The sequence below is a fragment of the Anopheles merus genome, chromosome 3R (genome assembly GCF_017562075.2).
Source record: "Anopheles merus strain MAF chromosome 3R, AmerM5.1, whole genome shotgun sequence".
Classification (NCBI taxonomy): domain Eukaryota; kingdom Metazoa; phylum Arthropoda; class Insecta; order Diptera; family Culicidae; genus Anopheles; species Anopheles merus.
The window spans coordinates 7,477,062-7,498,283 of NC_054084.1; the positions used below are offsets into that span (position 1 = coordinate 7,477,062).

Sequence of the window (21,222 nt, forward strand, 5' to 3'; positions counted from 1 at the left end):
CGAACATTGCAACAATCAACCATAAACCACACTGCACTGCAGATGCCATGTTGCGCGTACAAAAGGCAAGCGGAAAAGAACGCTACCACCTCCCAACATTAATCCCAGTTGGATGAACATGATATTTTAAGCATAAATTTTTAATCATAATTTTATTGCAACTTTTTAATTTTAACTTACCCACTGCACTGCGCATTCATAGCTCCTTTTTCCCTTCCCTTCCCCAGGAAAGGGAGCGCTTTTTACCCGTTTCTTTCACCGCAAACTTTCATCACTAAAAGCATTCATTACAAAACAGGACACCAAGCGAGCGGACTGGCGGGTGAACGCCGGAAAAACTCTACCCAACAGTCTGATTGTTCATTTAACTCTAAATAAAACTTGCGTTCCCGTTGTCCACGTTTGATGTGCCCGTAGGATGGTAGGGTGTATGTGAAAAATCTCGTCGTAGGTTACCATTTTTTATTCATTGCAAATTAATTTGTCAACACGTTAATATGTTTGCAAAATTCAAGGAAAAAAGTCCACACTTTCGGACCAGAGTAATGAGGCGATCGAGATGCATGGAACCGCAAACGCGGTATCAACCGCCCATTACGCGTGGACTGTTCCACGGATGGTTGCCTTTCAATTGTGGTTGTGAGTATAATTTATTGTTATAGGATGTATGTGTTTTATGTAAAATATGTTCCGAGATTTTTAAAATTGAACATCAGGAAAAGATATTGCAAACCGGTAAAAATACGGTACCAATGTTTAAGATCGATTTTTTAAACTAAATATTGCAAATATTGCAAACAAAATTTTAGCAATTTTTCCCTTTTCCCCAAACACACCCTTTCGTTCCCAAAAACACTGGTTTTGGACACTAAGCTGCCATCAGTTTACGCTGCATTAAGTAGCTCAACCTACAGACCTGGAAATTTACGACGGTAATAACAGACAATGTCCTAGCTTCCTTCCACCTTTGCCATATCCGGCCCGGCAAAAACACGACAAGACAAACGGCTGTGGTTGTGGTGCAGAGCAGCTACGGCAGGGAGAAAAAAACCAAAACCTAAAAACCCAAGACCACTCTACTGTCCAGTCTGTCGATTCGAACGGAAAGAGTCCTTCCCCGCAAACGAGGAACTAAGAAATATGCTACAAAAAACATAAGAAATACGAAAAACGAGTGGTTATGCTAGCTTGTCGTGCTAATTCTTCCTTTTCTTTCTCAGTTCGCTTTGTTCAGATGGCATGTTAGCATGTGACGACAACTTGTGTCTTGTGTCTCGGGGTCGAAGAATACCCACCGGGGGTCTGGATGGCCATCTTCACTCACTCGGTTTCGTTCATATTTCTTTCTCTCTCCAGAAGCTACCTACTGGACAGTAGTTTTTCATCCCCAATTTCTCTCTAGTTGGGCTTGCTTCGGTAAACGACTTATTTAGCTTTTTTGTTGTGTATTACAACCAGCACTACTTGAAGACGGGTACGACTGCACTAGGTAGAAAGGAGCGAGGTATATCTTAATAAATGTGTTTGTGTCATGTTGCGGTGATAGTACCGGGTTAGTGTCTTGATTCGCAACCCTCGGCAGCAGTGCGGATTCGAATCCAAAATTTCTCCCCACCCCGCTTGGCAAGTGGGTGAAAGAATAAGGGGCCCTCCTTCACCTTTGCCAAGAAGCAAGCCAGAAAACAAAAGGGGAAATTCGACACAGAAAGCAGGGAGCTCAGGAAATTTATTACATTATTACACAATTCATTCTTCACGAAACGCGCTGCTGGAAAGGGGGAAAAGAATGGCCACTAGCGATTAGTATCGTCAACCGGCCTAGGGAAGACCCCGGACAGTAGTTTGGCCGTAAGCTGGCAAGGATGTAGCAGGATTTCCTTATGTCTATTTAGCAACCGGTGTTAAGTATTGGATATCCCTACCAGAAGCAACCTTTCGTGAGGGGTGTCCTGGGACCGGTTAGTGCCGAGGAGGTCAAGTGCGTGCAACTGACTGACTTGATATTGCTTTATGATTTATCGTTTATTACTTTTTATGAGAGTGTGTGCGCCGCAGGAGGGAGGTCCTGTTAGCTTTCTGTTCGCCTGCTGGCGAAAGTTTATCCTGTCTTGGGGCAAATCACGTCCAATGCCCTTTTGCTATTAATTAGTTGCTTGTTTGTGGAAGTTATTTCATCCTATCAATCTTACTTCGTAGCAAGAAAACCCCGCCTTGGGTTGGATTGGTAAAGACAATCTTGTCAATTATTATCTACACTACACATTTAAACTCAAACCGATTTGAAGAATAATGGATTGTTAAATTGTGCTTGACATCAGATGTTACTCCTCTACATCTGCAACACATCAGTTAGATCATTCGCGCAATTCCTGTATTGATTGTTTTCCCTCCCACATTCGCCATCAATAACCGATCCCACTGACGCCACTCAACCGGCACCATCCATCCGGTGCACCGCACGTAACATAAATCATAAATCTCATACGCAAGCAATCAAAAACAGCACATTCCCAGCGCCCAACCGACAAACGGTCCCAAACATAAATGATTAAGCAATAATAATAACAGTGCGCGGTGATCGAGCGTACTCCGCAAGCCAACAAACTGACGGCCGCAACCAAGTTCAAGTGACGAGAGAAGGATGATTACGATTGCAACCTTTCTTTTTTGGTTTGCTAGTGCTTGTTTTTTTTATCCCTCAGCACAATTTTACGCACGATTACATCGCGAATCCATTTCCAACAGGCGTCGCCAAACCCTTCGAACGGCTGCGGAGATGCGCAACGCGTGAACTCACTTTGAAAACGTTCGATAATCGACATGCGAAACATTTGCGATGAGTGATTATCTAGCCTGACGATTGGCACACAGAAAAGGGGAAGGTAGGGCTTATCATAACTTCGTCGGAAGGATGTGTCTTGCATAAACGGTTGCACGGATGACTCAGGTATGCTAAAGACAATTGAGCGATTTCTGATAAAGTCAATCGATTGAAAGCCTATTTGAAGATAGCTGAAATGACATGTCAACACAGACTGGCCAGGCTGGTAAATCCCGCTCTTCAGTCGCAAATCATTTAGTTATCTTTTCTTCAAACACACACACACACGCACACACTTAAACTCGCCTCCTGTCTTCAGAAATCGATCATCTTAGCCTTGCTCGGTCCTATGGGCTACGAGAGTCACAAAAACACAATGAGGCATAAAAAACTGGCCCAGGGAAGACAGGGTCATCAGACAATATAAACACACCTAACGCCATCAATAAATGCCCGTTTCGATCAACGACAACAACAACAAACACCATCGACAATCTTATCCTCCTCCAGCTTCGTATCACCCTACAGCTCTATCTTATCCTCTCCTCCAATGGACTCTTCGTTCTCGGTAACAATTTCCACGCAACATAGCCACTCTATTGCGCACACCTTCGGCGTGGCTCGTGCCCTACACAATTGTTGTGACACAATCGTTTATCTCCAACTGTCACCAGTGTCGCTGTCCCATTTACCTGGGGGTTTGGTGCAGAGATCGATGTGACACCCGGACACAATGTCCATCAACGGGCCATCGGGATGGTGTCGGGGACTCACCGTAATTATTCCAAACCGGGTTGCGGGAATCCCTCCAGAGAGTGTCTCTGTCACCTAATAGAAAATAGAGCATTACGCTTCCCAGACCACCAGTCAACGCAGAGGTGCGCTTAAGCGGAATTAAATGAAGATCGATAGCAATCTTCGGAGGAGCTTGGACTATCAATCACCTAATCATTGGCCTGTGATATTCGGGTGCGGGTCGTTGAGGAGTGTTTTCGCCGGACAATAGCCCTTTTACGGAGACGTAGAAGTGTTTGCGTACGTGACGTGCTGTCAAGTAGCGCCGTCCCAGGGATCGATGAGTTCAGACACCGGAAGGAGATCGATTTCTTCTGTCTTTGGGCGTTTCACCGGATACACCTTGAAAGGTGTTCAAGAAAGCAGAAATGTATTGTTGCATCATTTGTTGCCTTGTGCAATCAGCAGTTGCAGCTCAACAGAAATAACTCGAGAATATTGAATCAAAATAGCATAATAATTTACTACGAGCGATGTTACAATCGTCGAAAAATGGAACAAATTGCAGTTACAGCAAGAAATATTTCATTAGCAAAATAAAAGTGAGGTTTTTTTTGTATCTTCACTTAAAAAAAACTCTCATCATTATCCATTGTCAATATAACAAATAGAGATGTCTCATGACAAGGCGGTTATTAATGACAAATATTGAGGGATGCAGCTGAACTTGGGACGATGATGTTGCTAAAAATATCAATAGAAACGGATTGTACCGAGAAAAATGTACAATAAATACTGATACGACACTTCAATAGCACAAGACAGATTCAAGAGGACTCTCATCAATTTGTTCCTCTGATCATGTCATGTACCGCACGATAATTGAACAGAGTTATCACTCGTTTTTGTTAAGCTTCTGAGTCATTTATTCGAAAGCCAGCTATGTCCCATAGCATTAGTTTTACCACAAATGTTAACAAGCATACAGGTTTTTTTTCTTCACGCATCGCTGTTGAATATGTTGCGAAAAAAGATCAAAGATAAAACAGCATTATAACCCAAGTAATCACACTACCGAACAAACTCAACAGCACCCTCAATCGGGATTAACAAACGGTAAAAATACCCTCGAAAAAAAGCATATCACGATCATTAGTACAAATAACACACCCGTCAGTGATGCATGTAATCCGCACAGTCTGGCAGCACAAAACGCAAACCCGTGAAAAAATAACCACAAAAAAAACCTTCCGAGGGATTCGCTCTCCTACGAGCCTAATATTTGCGGCACAAAATGGCACCAACGTTAAATAGCTTAAACTTATTTGCCAGTAATTGTGTATGTGCCCGTATTACGAGGAAGTAGACGGTAGGCCGTTCTGCTTCAGAGATAGAGCGCAACAGTCCCACGTATTGTGCCGGGGCTGGCAGAAAACCCCCTCGGATGCACAATTACTGCGGCGAAACAAGTGAGAAAGCAATCATGCTTTATATCCCTCGCGCAAGACAACACAAGTCAAAGCGTTTTGAAGTGTGTAGCCAACCCACTGAAAGGCATCCAAGGAGCTGTTATCTTAATGATGCGTTAACAGATTTTTGCTATTCCTTGCAGTTTCTGTGTTTCTAACGATCCGGAAAGAAAATGTGTGTGTGTCTGCTTATTTTATGTTTTTTTTTTTTGCGTGCTAGAAACTTCACTCACCTCCCAGGCGAACCGCCGATCCATTGGCTCACGTAACAGCTTCCCTTCGAATGGTCCGTACTGTGTACCCTTGGGGATGGTTTTGAGCGCCACAACCGATCCCGCCTGGATGTCCAGATCGGGTGGTGATCGTTGCAGTCTCGCCATCTGAAGAAGGAACTGTTCCGCACTCTGTAACTGAAAGACAAAAGGACGTTCAAGGATTTCCGGAGTTTCTTGGAGAGATGATTAGCTTATACCTTTAGCCGCTCGCGAACATCATCCGCCGTGGGTAGTAGGTGATGATGCAGAGAAGTGGACAAGCTGAAATCAGCTGGACCGTGTTCGTGATGCTTGCTCATCGGTACCACCTGCAGCCCTGGAGGCACTTCTAGATTGACGGGTAGTCCACGGGATGCGTCCGATTCGTCGCCACTGATGCCTGCAAGATTTTGGAAAAGGATTAATGAGCTATAAATCATCGTCATAACATCCCCTATATACAGCTCAACAAACTGGAGTCACAATTGGAACTATTGTACAAATGACATCATACGACTGTTGTCCACAACCGAATTGTCCGAAAGCGTCATTGTCAAACCGTCGCGTACCAATTGCGCATCTACCCACGTTCAATAAGATATATTCAACGGCATTCCTACAGCTCTTCTACCCATCCACACCCCGCTAACCACAATGTAGTGTAAACACATTAGCGCCAATGTCCCAACTTGTCATGCTGAAGAATTATTTAACGACCGTCTTGGATCCATCGAAATTAGAGCTTAGCTTAGCCGCGGTTGTCTTCAAACTCGATGGCATAAAGATCATCACACAAAGACCGTTTTAACTCGTGCCTCTCGTTCACTCCCTCTCTCTCTCCGTAGACACATCGCGAGATAATTCGATGCGTTCGGGCGTCTGGCAACTCGTGGCCAGAACTGACACTTACGACCATTCCCTGTCTGAGACGAGCGCACACATGGCCCCATGCCGATGCGGATTGCGGCAATTCATAATTGATTTTTCCCATTTTCTAGTCAACCGGATTGTCACCACACGCACTTGAGCCTGGGGCATGAGTACTGGCATGAGTGGTTTCATTGATATCCACCCAGCTCTCGTTGCTTTACGTTCCACGCATACTCCAGTGCCGACGATACGCGAATGATTCCAAGAAGGATTGAATCACTGTCTTGAGCGCAACGCCACGCCAATGTGCTTAGCAAGTGGTGTTAAAATAACCATCCACAACTGACCTATTTATCCCGCATCAGCATCATTTTAACAGCTAATTTCATCACTCCAGCTTGCCCTAATGGCACCGATACGATCATATTTACACTACGGTCATTGATCTTACAGTCAAGCTATCAGTTTCCTAACCAAAACTCCACGAAATAATACACCTTCTTCTAACCCTTTTTCTATTGTTCAAGATGTAAAATCTTTGTGTTGAGCGAAACGAAAACAATTTACAAACACAGCAAGGAAAGCAAAGCTGTGGCACGAGCCATCCCTTTTATAACGGGTAAGCTATCCGATTTAAATACGAACCGATTAGAGTAAACTAATTTTATTCTAATTTGCCGACAATCGGCCACTCAAATCGCATGCAAACCGAAACAACAAACACTCGACAAACATTTCAATATCATTACCAGGTCATGATTGCGCAGCCGGTAAGGGTCCGAAAGGAAATTTAAAACCATTGGATCAAGATGCCGGAACCGGAACCGAAGCCGCCCGGGCGCTACCCCAAGAGGGAGATGTTTCTCGGATATTGTTTAATCCTGCGTGAAATCGGATCTAAGATTCGTTGATCTGTGTCACCAGCAAAGGCAACCGGTAGCAAAAAAAAGCAACCAGGGGAAGTAAAAACAAACCTTAAAATAGTGTACCTGGAGAAGTCGTGACAAAGTCCTAGCCTAATGCAATCTAGGGATAGTTTTGTAGCCGTGAAAAAAGTACCCATATCAAACGCTTCACGCAAAAAGTATTAAATTTTAAAACCAGAAGAAATTGCACACATGTCCAGACCGCTGTAACAAAACGGTTCGACACAGTGTAAGAATACGGACCCCTCGAGTACTCAAACAGACAGCCCGAAAGAGTGGGCAAAACATGGGTAAACATTTACCGAAGACCCGAAAGAAAGATATTAACGTCTTCGTTCGCTTCCTCCCGGAGAGACGGGTGCGCCTTGTGTGCGTCCTAATCTGGCCGAAATTGTTTGTTTAGCCCTTGTCTGTTTCGAGCCTTTGGGAAGGAACCAGGGACACAGTTACGACACTACTTGAGTATTCCGTGATATTCGGGGTGCAAAAAGCCAATTACATCAGTCGCTTCCTAGGTCTGTTTCTTTCCGTCCTAGGAATAGGTTAACACCTCGATAGACCTTAATCGGTCGGAAGATTAAGATGGCCCAGGGGTTTATAGACGAGATTTGTGAGCAAATTGGAATCATCTCATTGATCAACCGTTTGCTCCTCTCGTGATCTAACCAATCCCATCCCAAAATGGGTACAAATTGGTGGACTCATCTCAAATTTCTTCCCAACAGTTGATACCCTTCCACGGGATGGATTCACGGAACGTATTTGTAACGTTTGTTTGGCTGTAACAAAACCTCGATCAGCATCCAGGCAGCTCAGTTGCTACGCATCACATCTCAATATTTGCTTCCAAAAACTGAATGAATGCAACAATGTCACCAAAATAATGCCACAAACGTGCCTTGTCACCAAAAACCTCCTTCCCAAAAAACGACGCATTTTCGGACACCGGACTACTAAATGGTGATTCAAAGCGGCATACATTTTCGCTCGAGCAAAGTTCTTCTTCCCCGCTCGAGTTTGATGATTAAGTACTTGTAAACAAACTTAACTTGCACGAGCTAAAAAGATGCATACGAAGGCAAGCCAACTGATCTTTGATGATCGTGCGTGCCCGAGTTTTCCTCTCGCAGCGAGCATAGTCGGGGATGTGTGATATGGTAAGCCGCATGTCAACAATGTATCTGCAGCGTGCACTGCTTAGCAATGTTAGATTCTACACATTCGAGTGGGAACGGCCCAACGAAAATAAACATTGACCGAGCTCTTCCGCTCCAGTGCTTGATAATAATTTGGATTGGATCATCGTGTGTACATTGTGTTGTGATACTGTCGCTATCAGAAACCGAAACGGGAATGAAGCAACTGCCACTTGAAACTAAAATAGCGCTTCTGATATGGGTACAACAAAGAAGTTTACAAAAAAGTCCAACGACACACATTACAGACAAACCATATTCATTCACCTGTAATCGTATCCAATTTCATCATATCCAACTGCTGCAAGGGACATTACAACATCACAATCGGAAGTCGTCTTTCAATAAACCACAAAACAACGAGGACATGCATTTCCTTCCAAGTTTTACTTACGCTGGCGATGATATATCTCTCGTAGAATCTTTTCGCATGCCTGAACATCAATCGTTTTGGGATGCTTGCTGTTTTTTTAAGGCGTCAGCGAGACAAACCTCAACGTGTAGCGCACGGCCACATGCGGTGGCCCTCTTGAGCGTTTATCATCTGACCGTACACAGGATTCAAGCCTATTCTGCTTTATCTCTTCTCAGATTCCCTATTCTCTATCTCTCTGCACAGCGAAACAGGAAGCACATTGCTTCGTTTCCGATCTGATGGCTCGTTGCTTCTCGCTCCGCCGTACGATTGTGTCGGAGGGAAGACTTCGTTTCTTCGTAGAAGAATGAAGGGAAGATAATTCATATCAAAACTCATCCTGTCTGATCATCACATTTTTGCGACCAACTTTACACTCTATTGTCTCTTGTGAAGGTTGAAAACAAGATGAAGCTGCTTATTCGCTTCTTCTCATCCCAAGCCTTGCCTGACAAGGTAATCTCCCGCAAACAGGTATGTCCGTGTGGACACAAGAGAAGTTTTAACACCGCAAAGCACAACCACAAGAATATATGCTCTTCCAACATACAAAAGAAGAACAACATTAGACACTGGAAAGAACAAAGAGGAATCGTAATATCCTGTCTATGCTTATTTTAACGAGACGCTCATTCCCAACAAGGCCCACGATTGCACAGCCAGAGCGGAAACGATGCGGCAGACAGACTTTGAATGATAACGAAAGATCACGTGTTTCTCGCTTAGGGCATTCTTGTTATACTTGTTTGAGTTACTTCTACCACGCGTAGGATAGATGCAGTTGGCACTGCCTAGCATGGATATCTTTGAAACGGCATAGAAAATAAACAACACTCCAAAAAAGGCATAGCCGGGCCAATAAACTCATTTTTCAAACCAATATTTGAAAAGGTCGGTTAGCGATCCTTTACCGTTCTAGTTGCCCGACCTAAATTATAATGTAATAAAATCAATATCCGCGCTTGTTGCGATAAATGAGCAAAACGATCCTGTCGAAAAATCTGTTTACCGCATTCTATAAAACCTTCACAAGATCGTCATTTATAATACCTGCATCTAATTACTGCTGCTAATCTCTGACAGATTTGCAAAGCAAAACTAAACCATTAAACGAGTTCATGTAAAAGCTCGTAAAATTGAAACCAAACTGTATATTGGGTGCTCTGCTTTTTTTTTTTTGTTTTTGGCAACCGAACACAGCAACAAAAACCTGGACATATAAATCCAAATCCGACTCATGTAGGTGGTAGTTAACTTATCGCTATCGCGGCCCCGAACTGAGGACATAAAATATTTCTAAGCTCGTAAAACTACAGCAAAAAAGGCCAGCGCTCTCGATGGACGCTTGAAGCAATGTCCTTTCAGCTCATCGACAGTGAAGGGTCGTAAAATAAAGCAACAGTTCTTAAAACGCCACCCTAGGGCTTAGGGGCACGAAGGAAGCTCCACCGAGAAACAGAATGGTACTAAATTTCATATTCACCCGGCTCCTGCTAATCAGGTGCTGTTTTGTGATCCTCAATTTTTCTTTCCAACTTCACTTAGGTGGAGGCAAAAAAAACAACATCAATTCGGCAATAATCTACATGCTTACCGGTATGGTGTGTGCCCACACAAAGTGGAACGGAGGAAGGAAATCTGTCACGTAAAAAAATGACCCCCACACGAGGGAACGAGGAGTGTTATTTTTAATATCGCACTTCGTTTTGGACTGTTGTGTCCGGGCGGGCTTCATTTGCGTACGCAACTCTCCGCTCCAGGTACAGAAACAACCGAGCAAAATTAATCGTCCTTTAAGTACACATGCAAACACACACCCACACACAAATCGTGGTTAATAATCATCGAAATATTTGCACGAGCTACCAAAAAGGAGGAAACCCCACTCTCTATTGCTCTATTACGTTTGCGGCTCCCGTCTCGGAAAAAAGGGACCAACAACATTTGGATGGAGCAGATTTTTATATTGAACAAGCACGCTCATATAGCGATACATAAAATTCGGTGTCCCCACCTGGACAAATAATCCCACTTCTGGCGCACGGAATGTCTTCAAGGCAACAACAAAAAAAACACCTCCAGGTTCCGCGAAAAATCCCAATCATTCAATCATAAAACAACGCCCGTAATGGCGGGGAAAGAAAAATATCTTTACACTCGCATATTTTATGCTGCAAAGGGGGCGCTTCGGGATCCATTTTTCCTCTCACACACAAACATACAGGCACACACACACACAAACTCCGCGAACGATAAAATTTATGCAAATCAGATAACGCTGCCCCGGGCGGTTGTACTGTTGCACGATTAACAGAATCACAACGATTCTTGGTTTGGCTTTTTTATTGGCTAAATGGATGTGTTGTATCGGGGGAAAAAGGTGCCATTTTCTTGACAGGCAGCCAGCCAGCCACAAGTGAAAACAACCCGCAACCCTGAGGTAAACAGCAAAACTGTTTAATCATAATTAATTGATTTCTATAATCATGTGGATGGGGCCGTGCCGCAAACGCGGCATTAGGCTTTCGTGAGCAGCGATAAGAAATTGAGTTTTGGTACAAATATACACACTAATCACACGCAATGGCTTATCTTTTAACTCGTTCGCTTTTCTACGGTTTTAGAATACGGTGACCGTACGGGGACGGTTTTCCATACCTGGCATCATTAATTCAATATCAACCATAGCATGGATGGCTGTGTGTGTGTGTTTATTCCACTGTTCACACCGAGATAAGTTTTGACTGGATGAAATACACGTTTTTTGAACGATTTTGTTCTAGCGCACGAGCTATACAGTAACTCAATCACACCACACTGACACTATTTAGGATGTCTTCAATAGGTATTAATTCCAATTTTGGGAGGAAGTTTCGTGTTAGCACTAGATTAGTTTCTTGCAAAAATGATTGATCACTGGGAGCATTTAGTTATTAATCTTTCAATCAAATAAACACTTTCAGGGCGTTTTTTCCTTTCAACTTTCCATGTGACGTATCACACCAATTTTTCCATTAAAACCCGGGTACACAATTGCTTCTTAAATTAAAACCTTCAATCACTTCACTAAGAATCCTTTCACTTTACAACAGTATTCCTTCCTTTCGTTCCTATCTGTTCTGATCATCATTGGAACACGCACCACCACTAATAAGAACCACCGCCGTTCGTCCGATCGCGTTTGTGAATCCTTGCGCCTTGTGCCCTGCCGGGACGGATACAAATATATTTCCCGCAAAACCGACCGACCGTATCGGGAAACCGAGCGCGAAAGCGGCACTGATCAGCACAGCAGTTGTCTGTCTGTGGGAGATGCTAAGAATAGAGTAAAAATTCTTCCCAACGGGCCAGGCCGCGCGCACACACATCATCCGGTTCTGATCCGGTCGGCCGCTCCTGCTCTCGCACTCGCAACTACCCTAGCTGTAGCCCGGGGACGGCAGTGTTTTCTCCCTTTCCCGTACCGCACACACACAATCAGTGCCACATCAGCGCAGGGGTTGTTTTTCCGAACGTTGGTTCATTTTGAACGAGAGAAACTGTACTGAAACCGACAGAAAGGAAAGAGACAGGAAAAGGCAGAACGCGAGAGTGTCAGAGAGCGACCGCGTGAACGAGGGGAAAAATGAACTCGAACTCCGCATGTGTGCGAGTATCTTCTGCGAAAACGGCAGAGAGCCATGTGAGCGTGTGTGTATGTGTGTAGGGTGAAAGGGGCAGAGAGATACATCAGCCCACAATGGACGCGAATGATACAAAAATAGTATACTGCTCCCCTATTGTCAAGGGATGGACACGGGACTCCACAGCCAATGCGCAATGTGACTGTGAGATAGTACCGAACGGCGCATCCTCGTACAGTCATGGCATCTCCCGTTGGGGTGACAGTGCCACGAGGAGGAGCCTTCGAGTTTTCGACGTTTTGAGCGCTGGATGTATCATTCGACCCCCCCGGAAGGTGCGGGAAGTGACAAAAAGTGGGGGGATATTATACAGTAGGGTGGCACACACATGCGCACGTATCCTTCCGCTGTTTGCCAGGTCCTTTTATCTGTCGCTCGTTCACTCTACCGTTTCGAACCTCTCGTTCTTGACTTTTCTCGGTGGTTCGGTCGGGACGGTTCGGTGTCTCCATGTTTTGTTGTCCTTTCTCGAGGTCATAGGGCGAAGAAAGAATGAATGGAAGCTCACGGAATGAATGACTGACGAGTCATTTTGGTGAGCATGACAAATCACGCGCAAGAGAAACATGAGCAGAGGCAATGGAAGTTGGTGAAGTAGGAACAACCGAAAAGAGAGAATGAATTTTGTCACTGAAGAGCAACAAAAAATATTGTCTATTAAATGTTGAGTCTCTACAAAAAGAGCATTTTACGGATGTCTAGTTTGATAGCTTCGATTTTTTTAACATAACATTCCAGGGGAGCTGTTCAAGGAACTCGCCGTATGTAAAAGTCCCTCAATAGTCCAAAAAGTCTCTCACAGCACAAAACGACAACACTGGCTGTGGATCTAAACATACATATCTTCGTTCTCATCGCATTCATTCTGCCCTCCTGCGTGCTGCGGAAAGGGCATACAGCAGCATCATCATCACCATCATCATCATTCTGTGTCTCTCTGTGTGTAATTCTATGCTGTATTTAGCTCCTCCTCTCCAATTATGGTGCACAGCAGCAGCAGCATAATTCCAACCGAAGCCAGCCAGTCAGTGCGCGGCAACGCGGCATTACGCAAACGATGGGCACACACACATACAACCCCCGGAGATAAGCAAAGACAACCCACAATCATTCGCACAAGCAGAAGCGGCACTATCAGATAGGGGATGATGACGACGATGAACACAAACACGGAGGGTTGACTGCTACGCGTCGGAATGGAATCGTTGTTCCGAGCGAAAACGAGACACTTGCACCGAGAATGGAGCAGTGCCTTCCTTGGAAAGAGAAGAGCGCAATATCATCCAACCCCCGCACGGGATTCCCCCAGTACATCACGGAGGATACTCCACGACTCAGCGAGAATCTCGCACTCCAAGGGCCGTATGTATGTGTGTGTTCATCTCATTATCTCTCGACAGAAGGCGGGATTTACAAGAGGATGATGCCGCAATTCTATAGGATGCATTGGGAAACCTGCTCCCCCTTGCGTTATCTACGCCCGATAGCAAAGGTGATATATCTACCGACACGGCACGGCCAACGACACTACGAGTGTGCGCACAGTGTCCTCTCGGCGCTGCTCCATGTAGCGAACCTCGGCCCAGATATCGGGGAGATGAATTCTAGTTCTGATACACTGATACAGATGTATGATGGACAGGCTCCAAATGCGACTGACGACACATAGTCACCATGGCAACCATGAGACTCGTTGACACTAACACACTAGCCCTCTGCATCATACGGGCGAGAGAGTTAGTGTGATAGCGATGGAATTCCAGTGATAGCGGTAGCTGGGGTCACAGTCATTTTGTGTGAGTTTTTACAGTTCAGCCATGTTATGACGCTTGTTTCCATTCTGAATGTAGGAGTAGGTGAAGTTTGTAGCTGATTTGTAAGTTTTGGAACTCTGACATAGAGCATCAGTGCTTTGGAGCTCGAGGTGGAAAGCATATAAGCCATGTATCTCCATATATCATATCTTCTAGATAGCTGGATAGCTCTTACAAAATATCTCCAGCCCTGCTTTACAAGCATCTTATCCAGAAGAGATATTTTTATATAATTCTTCTCACACAGAGAAAGCTGACTTCATGACATAACCTTTTTTTGTTACCTTCTCCCGTAGGATGCGGTAACTATCCTTCGGCTCGCAAGTGTGCTAACACATGTACAACGGTTCGAGGGTCTTTTTCGTTTTGTCCTTCTCCGTCGACTGCGCCACACAGCCAGGGCACACCCATGTGGAGCACATGTTTTTCCCTCGTCCAATCGTCGTGGTTTATCTCCATTTATCTGTCAACGATTCTAAATAAAGCAAAACCCCGTGCGAGAACGGCGGAGGAACGTGAACGAGCGTGACGAAAAAGAGACCGACTGAGGTTTACAGATTGCGACTGTACGGGGTGCGAGCAGCAGTTACCGGGATACACAGCAGCAGCTTCGAGGATACATAAGACGTTGGCAACAGAGTGAAATAACAACAGAAGAAGAAAAAACAACACCATCACCACCACCGCCGCCACCGACCCTCGGAGATATACCGCATGGAAACGGATGAAATGTAACGACTTTTGCTATCATGCCTGAGGACACTTGGAGAATGGATCGTTCTAATGTACGGAGGCGAGGGATGATGATGGTCGGACAACCGACCGTGGAGGAGTTGGCTTTATGTAACAATCCATCTCGGGGCCCGGGTCGGGGTCGGTCGGTTCGCATGAGCTATGTGATGTGAATGCGATGAAGAATGATCGGAGAGCAATGGCAGATATCATACAGAAAGGACCCGAAACAGACATTTTGACAGTGTACCGAGATAGTGGTATGATATTTTTAGACATTGCTGTTATCTGGTTCTAGCCTTCTTGGAGGCGTTGAAAAGATATTACAAGTTGGTGAACAACATATGCTGTTTGTTATTCCAAAAAAAACTGCAAACAGGTTCTAATTAATAATAACTTAATCTCTTCTAATATCATTTCCGAACAGTTCGCAACCCAACATCCGACACAAACCAATCATCGCGGTCACGACCACGGCTACCGATACGGCCAGATAATCCCGTTGCCACCGTTAAAGCAAGGTTATGCTCAATTTACCACCCCTATCGCACACTCCACAGCAGCAGCAGCAGCAGCAGCAGTATCGCCAGCATTCCGCACAAAGCTGCCTACCGCCGAAAAACCGCATGTATTTGCCCTAACTGCAAGCTGTGCCGCACATGTATTGCGCGCACATCCGTCCGCTCCCTCTGTTCACCCTCCGTGTTTTGCACATTTCTGCTTTTCCCCCTTCGCGCGTTGTCCTTTGCCATAACAGATTCCATAATGATATAATAAAGTTGTTCGCACATTAATGCGGATTTTCTCTCCTGTTAGTGTGCTCACATTTTCTGTTTCTGATTGTTTCCCGCTGTCTTTGGTCCATTGCATTGCCACCACGGCTTCCGTGTCGCCCGTGTGTTGACGCTTTCCGTTGCACTTTTCTTTGTTGCGTGGGCCATTCGGCGCAATTTTCCCTGGGCACTACATAGTCGCCTGCCTTTTTTTTTTTTTGTGTGCTCTACCATAGGTTTTACTAGAGCAAACTTTTGCTTGTAGCCGTTTTGTTTGACTACCGATTTTGGATCCGGAGCGATGTATTACGATCATAATCACCCGCCCTGAACCTGGTGGGGCGTTTCGGAAAGGTATACATTCGGTTTTTTGCTGCTTATTTTTTCGTATCATTCTTTCCAGGGGTGCCATATGCTGCTACACAGCAAACCGACAGCTTGCACCAATAATTGTTAATCCGATCTCGTTTACACAATGCGAGGCGCCATGATATGCCCGATTCATTCAATTATCATCAAACAATTAGACGCTTCTCGGTGAATAGAGTTGGTCGGTGGATAAAAGCACCTTCTATAACATACTATATGTTTATGCTTTTAGTGTCTAAAACGAGTTTTTAAGATCTTCCAATCACACCAAATAACCTCTCTTTCACAAATCCCTTCCTCGCCTTCATCCAACATGATGTGGTGCTTTAGAAAATAGATTGGCATCATCAGTGTGCACCGTTTTCATTGGTCGAACCATTTTCGATTCAATTCGATGCCACACTGATACTGAAACAGAATATTGATCCAGCACGAAGCGAACCTCCCCGCAACAGAGCAGGTGAAAGGATGCGTGCCGGGACTATCAATCGACCTGAAAAGGCACGAACAATCGAACGAATCGCTACCGGTTACTGGATTCCATTTCTCCGGCAACCAACAACCAAGATGCCCATTCGATCTTTTACAGCGCTCGTTCGGTGAAAGAGAATCAGCACCAAAGTATTTATATTTTATTTGTGTTTGCACAAAAGACTGCCGTTTTCCTTTCGAACGTTTTCCCTTAATGGACCATCAAAGGACACGTTCACTGAGCAGCCGGGCGCTTGGATGCAACCCCGTACCAAGGAGCATCGTTGCGAAATACCGAAAACCGATAGCGCTCCATGTTAACCAAGTGAGCAGTTCGATTTTTCTTCCCTTATCTCGCACAATGCCAATGGTGCTGGTGGAGGTGGAAAAATAAATGTTTTAAAGTGGAAAACTATTTCAGGCGCTACCCGGTCCATGTCACAAAGCCCCTCCGCTCTGTACTTTTCAAAACGGAATCGATGTGATTTTTTCACTGCATTCTTCTCCTGTTCAGGCGATACTATTATTTGCAGAAGGAAGGAAATCGACATCCCGGAGAAAGCAAAAGGATAAAATGTAATTCCTCCCCAAAACTGAAGCGTTCGGTCACTGCAAACAACCAACCAGCCCCGTGTAAGTGAGCGGGAAGCACAGCAGCACATGCTTTCATTGGCAAACGTACTCACACTCAACCCCGTTCGCCTTGTTGCCGAATGGCACATAAAAGTGACAAGTTATTCTTCTTTCTTTGCGCTCGAGCAAAAAAAAATCGCAACGAGAAGCTCTCGGCCGATAACGGACCGACCCTAGCTTGCGGAAAGAATGCAATGAAAAAGTGAGCTGTACTTAAGACAGTCTTTTGCAATCTTTTGCACCTTATGGTCAGAATGCGCGATTTTCAACTTGGAGCGCGCGTTGGTTGGTCATCGAGACGGTAGAGGAAACGGTCACAAACACTTGCGTGCTGGCGAAACGTTGCGAATGGGATAAAATTTATGGTATTCTGCAGCCACCTCACGTGACTTCTCTGTTCTTGCAGGCAACGGTTATCTGATCACATAACAAATAGAATTCCGATTTTAAACTGAAATTGGAAAAGGCCATTCCAAAAAGGATGCGATTGAATTGCTACTGGATAAATCAAGCCAGTAAAAGGCACATTACGGTTTATCTCTTGAGGATACTCTTTCCCAAAGATCTGAGATTATTTTTTGTGGAAATGGACGTTACGCTACCAAACTACATTCAGAGTCAATTTGAATAAATGGCCTAGAAGACTTACGTCTGATGCTCCATAGGAATCAAATACTTCAGAGGTGCCTATCTTGATATAGAGGTCGTCCATGCCTATTTCCATATGGAAATTATTCACACTCATAGTAAAAGCCTTCCAGCAATATTCGAGAGTATCCTTGTCCTGTATATTCCAGCCTTCAACGGTGACATCTAGAAGAATACATCAGCTCCAACCGAGCTCTTGAGAAGCGTCAGAAACATCACAACGTACATCATCGCGCTCTCCCGAAACGAACTCCACAGGACAACTCCCCGCTGCCAACGCTGCTTCTACAGTAGCCGGACGTCATGCCGACCCGACAAAAGCACACAACGTTGTTAGGGTCCTTATATCAAAATAACACGCTGGACCTCTATCGTGACCGTGAGTTGTGATTGTGCAGCGATGTATCTCGTGCTATCGCGTTACTTTTACTTCTTGTACCTCATGGGGCGGCTGACGTAGTAGAGTTGTCATCGGTGGGCCCGTACTTTGACGCACCCTTGGAATAGATTGCGCAGCATGGCTACACATGAGGTTGCTGTCTCCTTTTCGGTGCGCAGTGTAACCCAAGACTTCTAGGATGACGAACCATCTGCGTCAATCAAAAGAAATGTGTACCCCCTGATGCTCAAGTTCGTTGCTACGTGTACTGATAATGTACGATCATTGAATGCTTCCTGTCAAGAAACACGTACAGTAGCACATCACAAATATTTGTATTGACCTTCGAGTTGTGTTTGATGTAGCATTATTCGAAATATGTAGCCCATTTATTCGAAATATCATAGCCGCATTCAACATGAAAGGATTATCAGAGTAATTGATTGGTTGTAAGCTTCTGTCACAATTCTCTTTATGCTACAAATTGTCAAACGTGTTATACAGGCTTATGTAAATCGATTACACTCCCGTGATTACACCACAAATATTAAGGTGTGAAATTACAACGTCGGTACCAACTGCACAACACTGCAGCACAGAAGGGATAATATTATCATACAAACTAGTCAACGACGCACCATCCATAGCACTTCCTTCTAGCACTAGAGGCTCCCCACAAAAAACCACTAATGTAAGCGTTTAACAAACATCACATGACAAACAGCACGCAAACAAAACCATATTCCAGCACAACCTGCTTTCTTGCAACCCCTTCACACCGCGTACCAGTAACTTCAAACGTGGAAAGCGTAGCAAGATAATCTGCCTATTAGAATGCAAACAGACAGTGCACAACAACACAGCGCACAAACTACGGCTCGGTTTCACGGACGCTTAGCAATGAAGAGGCTCAGAAGGTAACACTCTTTATCGCGGCACTACCATTAAAGAGTGTACGAAACGGAACGAAATGCAAAGCAAAAGGTCGTCTTGTCGTGACAGTGTATTATACCCATCGGGATCATTACACGCACGGAATTGACCCGGGAAGATGATTCCCCCGAAGGGACCGATTCCCTTCGCTGCCGATGTGTTTAAAGCACGCGATGAAGGGTGAAACGGTGTGAAAATAGATAATCCTTTCTGTCAACTTTTTTTTTCTTCCCTGCGCCTTTTTTTCCTTTCGGTTCGTTTTCCGATGAGCATCGCGAGCATCATCATAAACGCATAATGGAAGGTGTTACGACGAAACAAATTTACATGTAGAGCGTTAAATCCATCCTTGGTTCCACTCTCCGCAGGGAACCTTGTTAGCGAGCGTATTTAAAATTTATTAGCTTCAAATGCATCCACAGTTTATTGGTACGAAACCCTTCGTGCATCTACGATGGGTTGCATATTTATCGATATGTTTGATAATGCTCTACGTTGAATAAAAAGGTGACAAATGTATGTATTGAGGGCCTTTTCCACTGCATTCGGAACAGTTCATAGGTTAATGAAAAGGTAAAGAGAAAGATTCGGAAAGCGTTTAGCGTCCCTTGGTGGGCTACTGTTAACAAGACATTAAAATGTGATCTATCTTGTTTCATGTAGAAGGGGAAAACATGCAATGTTCACCCAAGAAAACGATCTCGTAGTGCATTTCGTAAGATAATAACATTGTCTGTATTGCAAAAACACCCTTCTTGCAGCTGGGAAATGGATGCAAAAAATCCTTCCATGTAAATAAATTATGATTTGACTATTGAACCATCTTTCTGACTCCGTGTCTTAGGCAAATTTTTGAAAGACTTTGTCGATAATGCAATAAATTTACCCATAAATAAGATCCACTAAAAGTCACATATTTCACACTCAGGAACTTCCTAAGGAACATCCCAAATGCGCTATCCTTTTTCATTCATTTCTGTGCAAATTTAATCATAAATTTTTAATCATTTCTCCTCTCTTCACCAGAGATGATCCTTTTGTGACTCTTTTTTAACTCAATTTCACGGTCGAGTTGGAAACGACCAATTCGGCTTTGGCACACATTCACCGCTGCACACGTTTTCACAGAGTGCCCGGCAGGCACTGTTTGCTGTACTGTCGACCCGCCAGGCAGCCAACCCATCCATGCCGCCCTGGTGCAGATAAAGCAAACGGATTCCACCGCTCTACTGATTGGTTGCTCATGCAAAATAATACACGTCCATCGTGTGTAACGCTCGACTGGATGATAAAACATCATTTAAAATTCAATCCCATCTCGGGCTGCTGGTTCGTCCGGTAGGATGACTTCACCACTAACCAGAGGCCCATTGACAAGAGTTGATCTACGCCAGCCGGAATGAGCATCGAGCTGTGCAAACACAACGGCGGGAAAAGCCTAGGCATCATCCAACCGGCCATGAAAAGGCAAAACCCTATGGCTGGTGGGAGCTTCTGTAAATATGGACATTATGCGCCCGAAGGTACAGGCTTGGAAAAATATCAACATGATGCGGGTGAAGAGGATGAAGAACGGTTGACTAATAAAGTAACTGGTAAACAACGCAAGGGGAGCGGGTAAAGTTGTTTAATGTCTAGTTAAATTGAAATTTTTTAACATTGTTGTTTGAAATTTGAGTATTTGTTTACAAGTCTTATTAATTATAGAGACATCAAAGTACTGAATATCTTTGTTATAGTGTTATTTTATACCATAAATGAGACCAAGCAAACTCAGTTGCTAACTTTAACCATACATAATCTGCCCCTTTAATCTATTACTCTTATCATTGCCAATTTGTTCTGCGCACCTGTGCTTAATTACCGTTCGCTTTGAACGGAACAAGTACTACCATTCTCGTCTCCAATATTAATTTGTGATTCGTTCCAATGATGACAGAACATAACCGCAGCACCAAGACGAATGGCGAAGATTAGAACCGGCCTGCTTGAGTGAGCTACTGAACCAAATATCATTCAACAACAAACAACGCTTCCACTGTGTCGTGCATTCATTCCAAACATCATTAGCTGTAGCTGATATATGTGCCCTGTTAGTGAT

The 21,222-nt window shown here is 44.4% G+C and overlaps 1 protein-coding gene across 8 annotated transcripts in view; it reads right to left on the reverse strand.

Annotated features, from left to right (window-relative positions):
- Positions 1 to 21,222, reverse strand: part of LOC121596446 (transcription factor hamlet-like) — a 93,855-nt gene that overhangs the window by 35,839 nt on the left and 36,794 nt on the right. For 6 of the 8 annotated variants that reach the window (XM_041921415.1, XM_041921414.1, XM_041921419.1 and 3 more), the window contains 2 exons: positions 5,498 to 5,679; positions 5,259 to 5,435 (listed from right to left, as the gene is read on the reverse strand). In XM_041921415.1, the coding sequence (XP_041777349.1) occupies positions 5,259 to 5,435; positions 5,498 to 5,679 (359 nt within the window). Of the gene's footprint in view, positions 1 to 5,258; positions 5,436 to 5,497; positions 5,680 to 11,344; positions 12,017 to 21,222 lie in introns of those variants that run through there. The other 2 variants (XM_041921418.1, XM_041921416.1) reach the window with 2 other exon arrangements.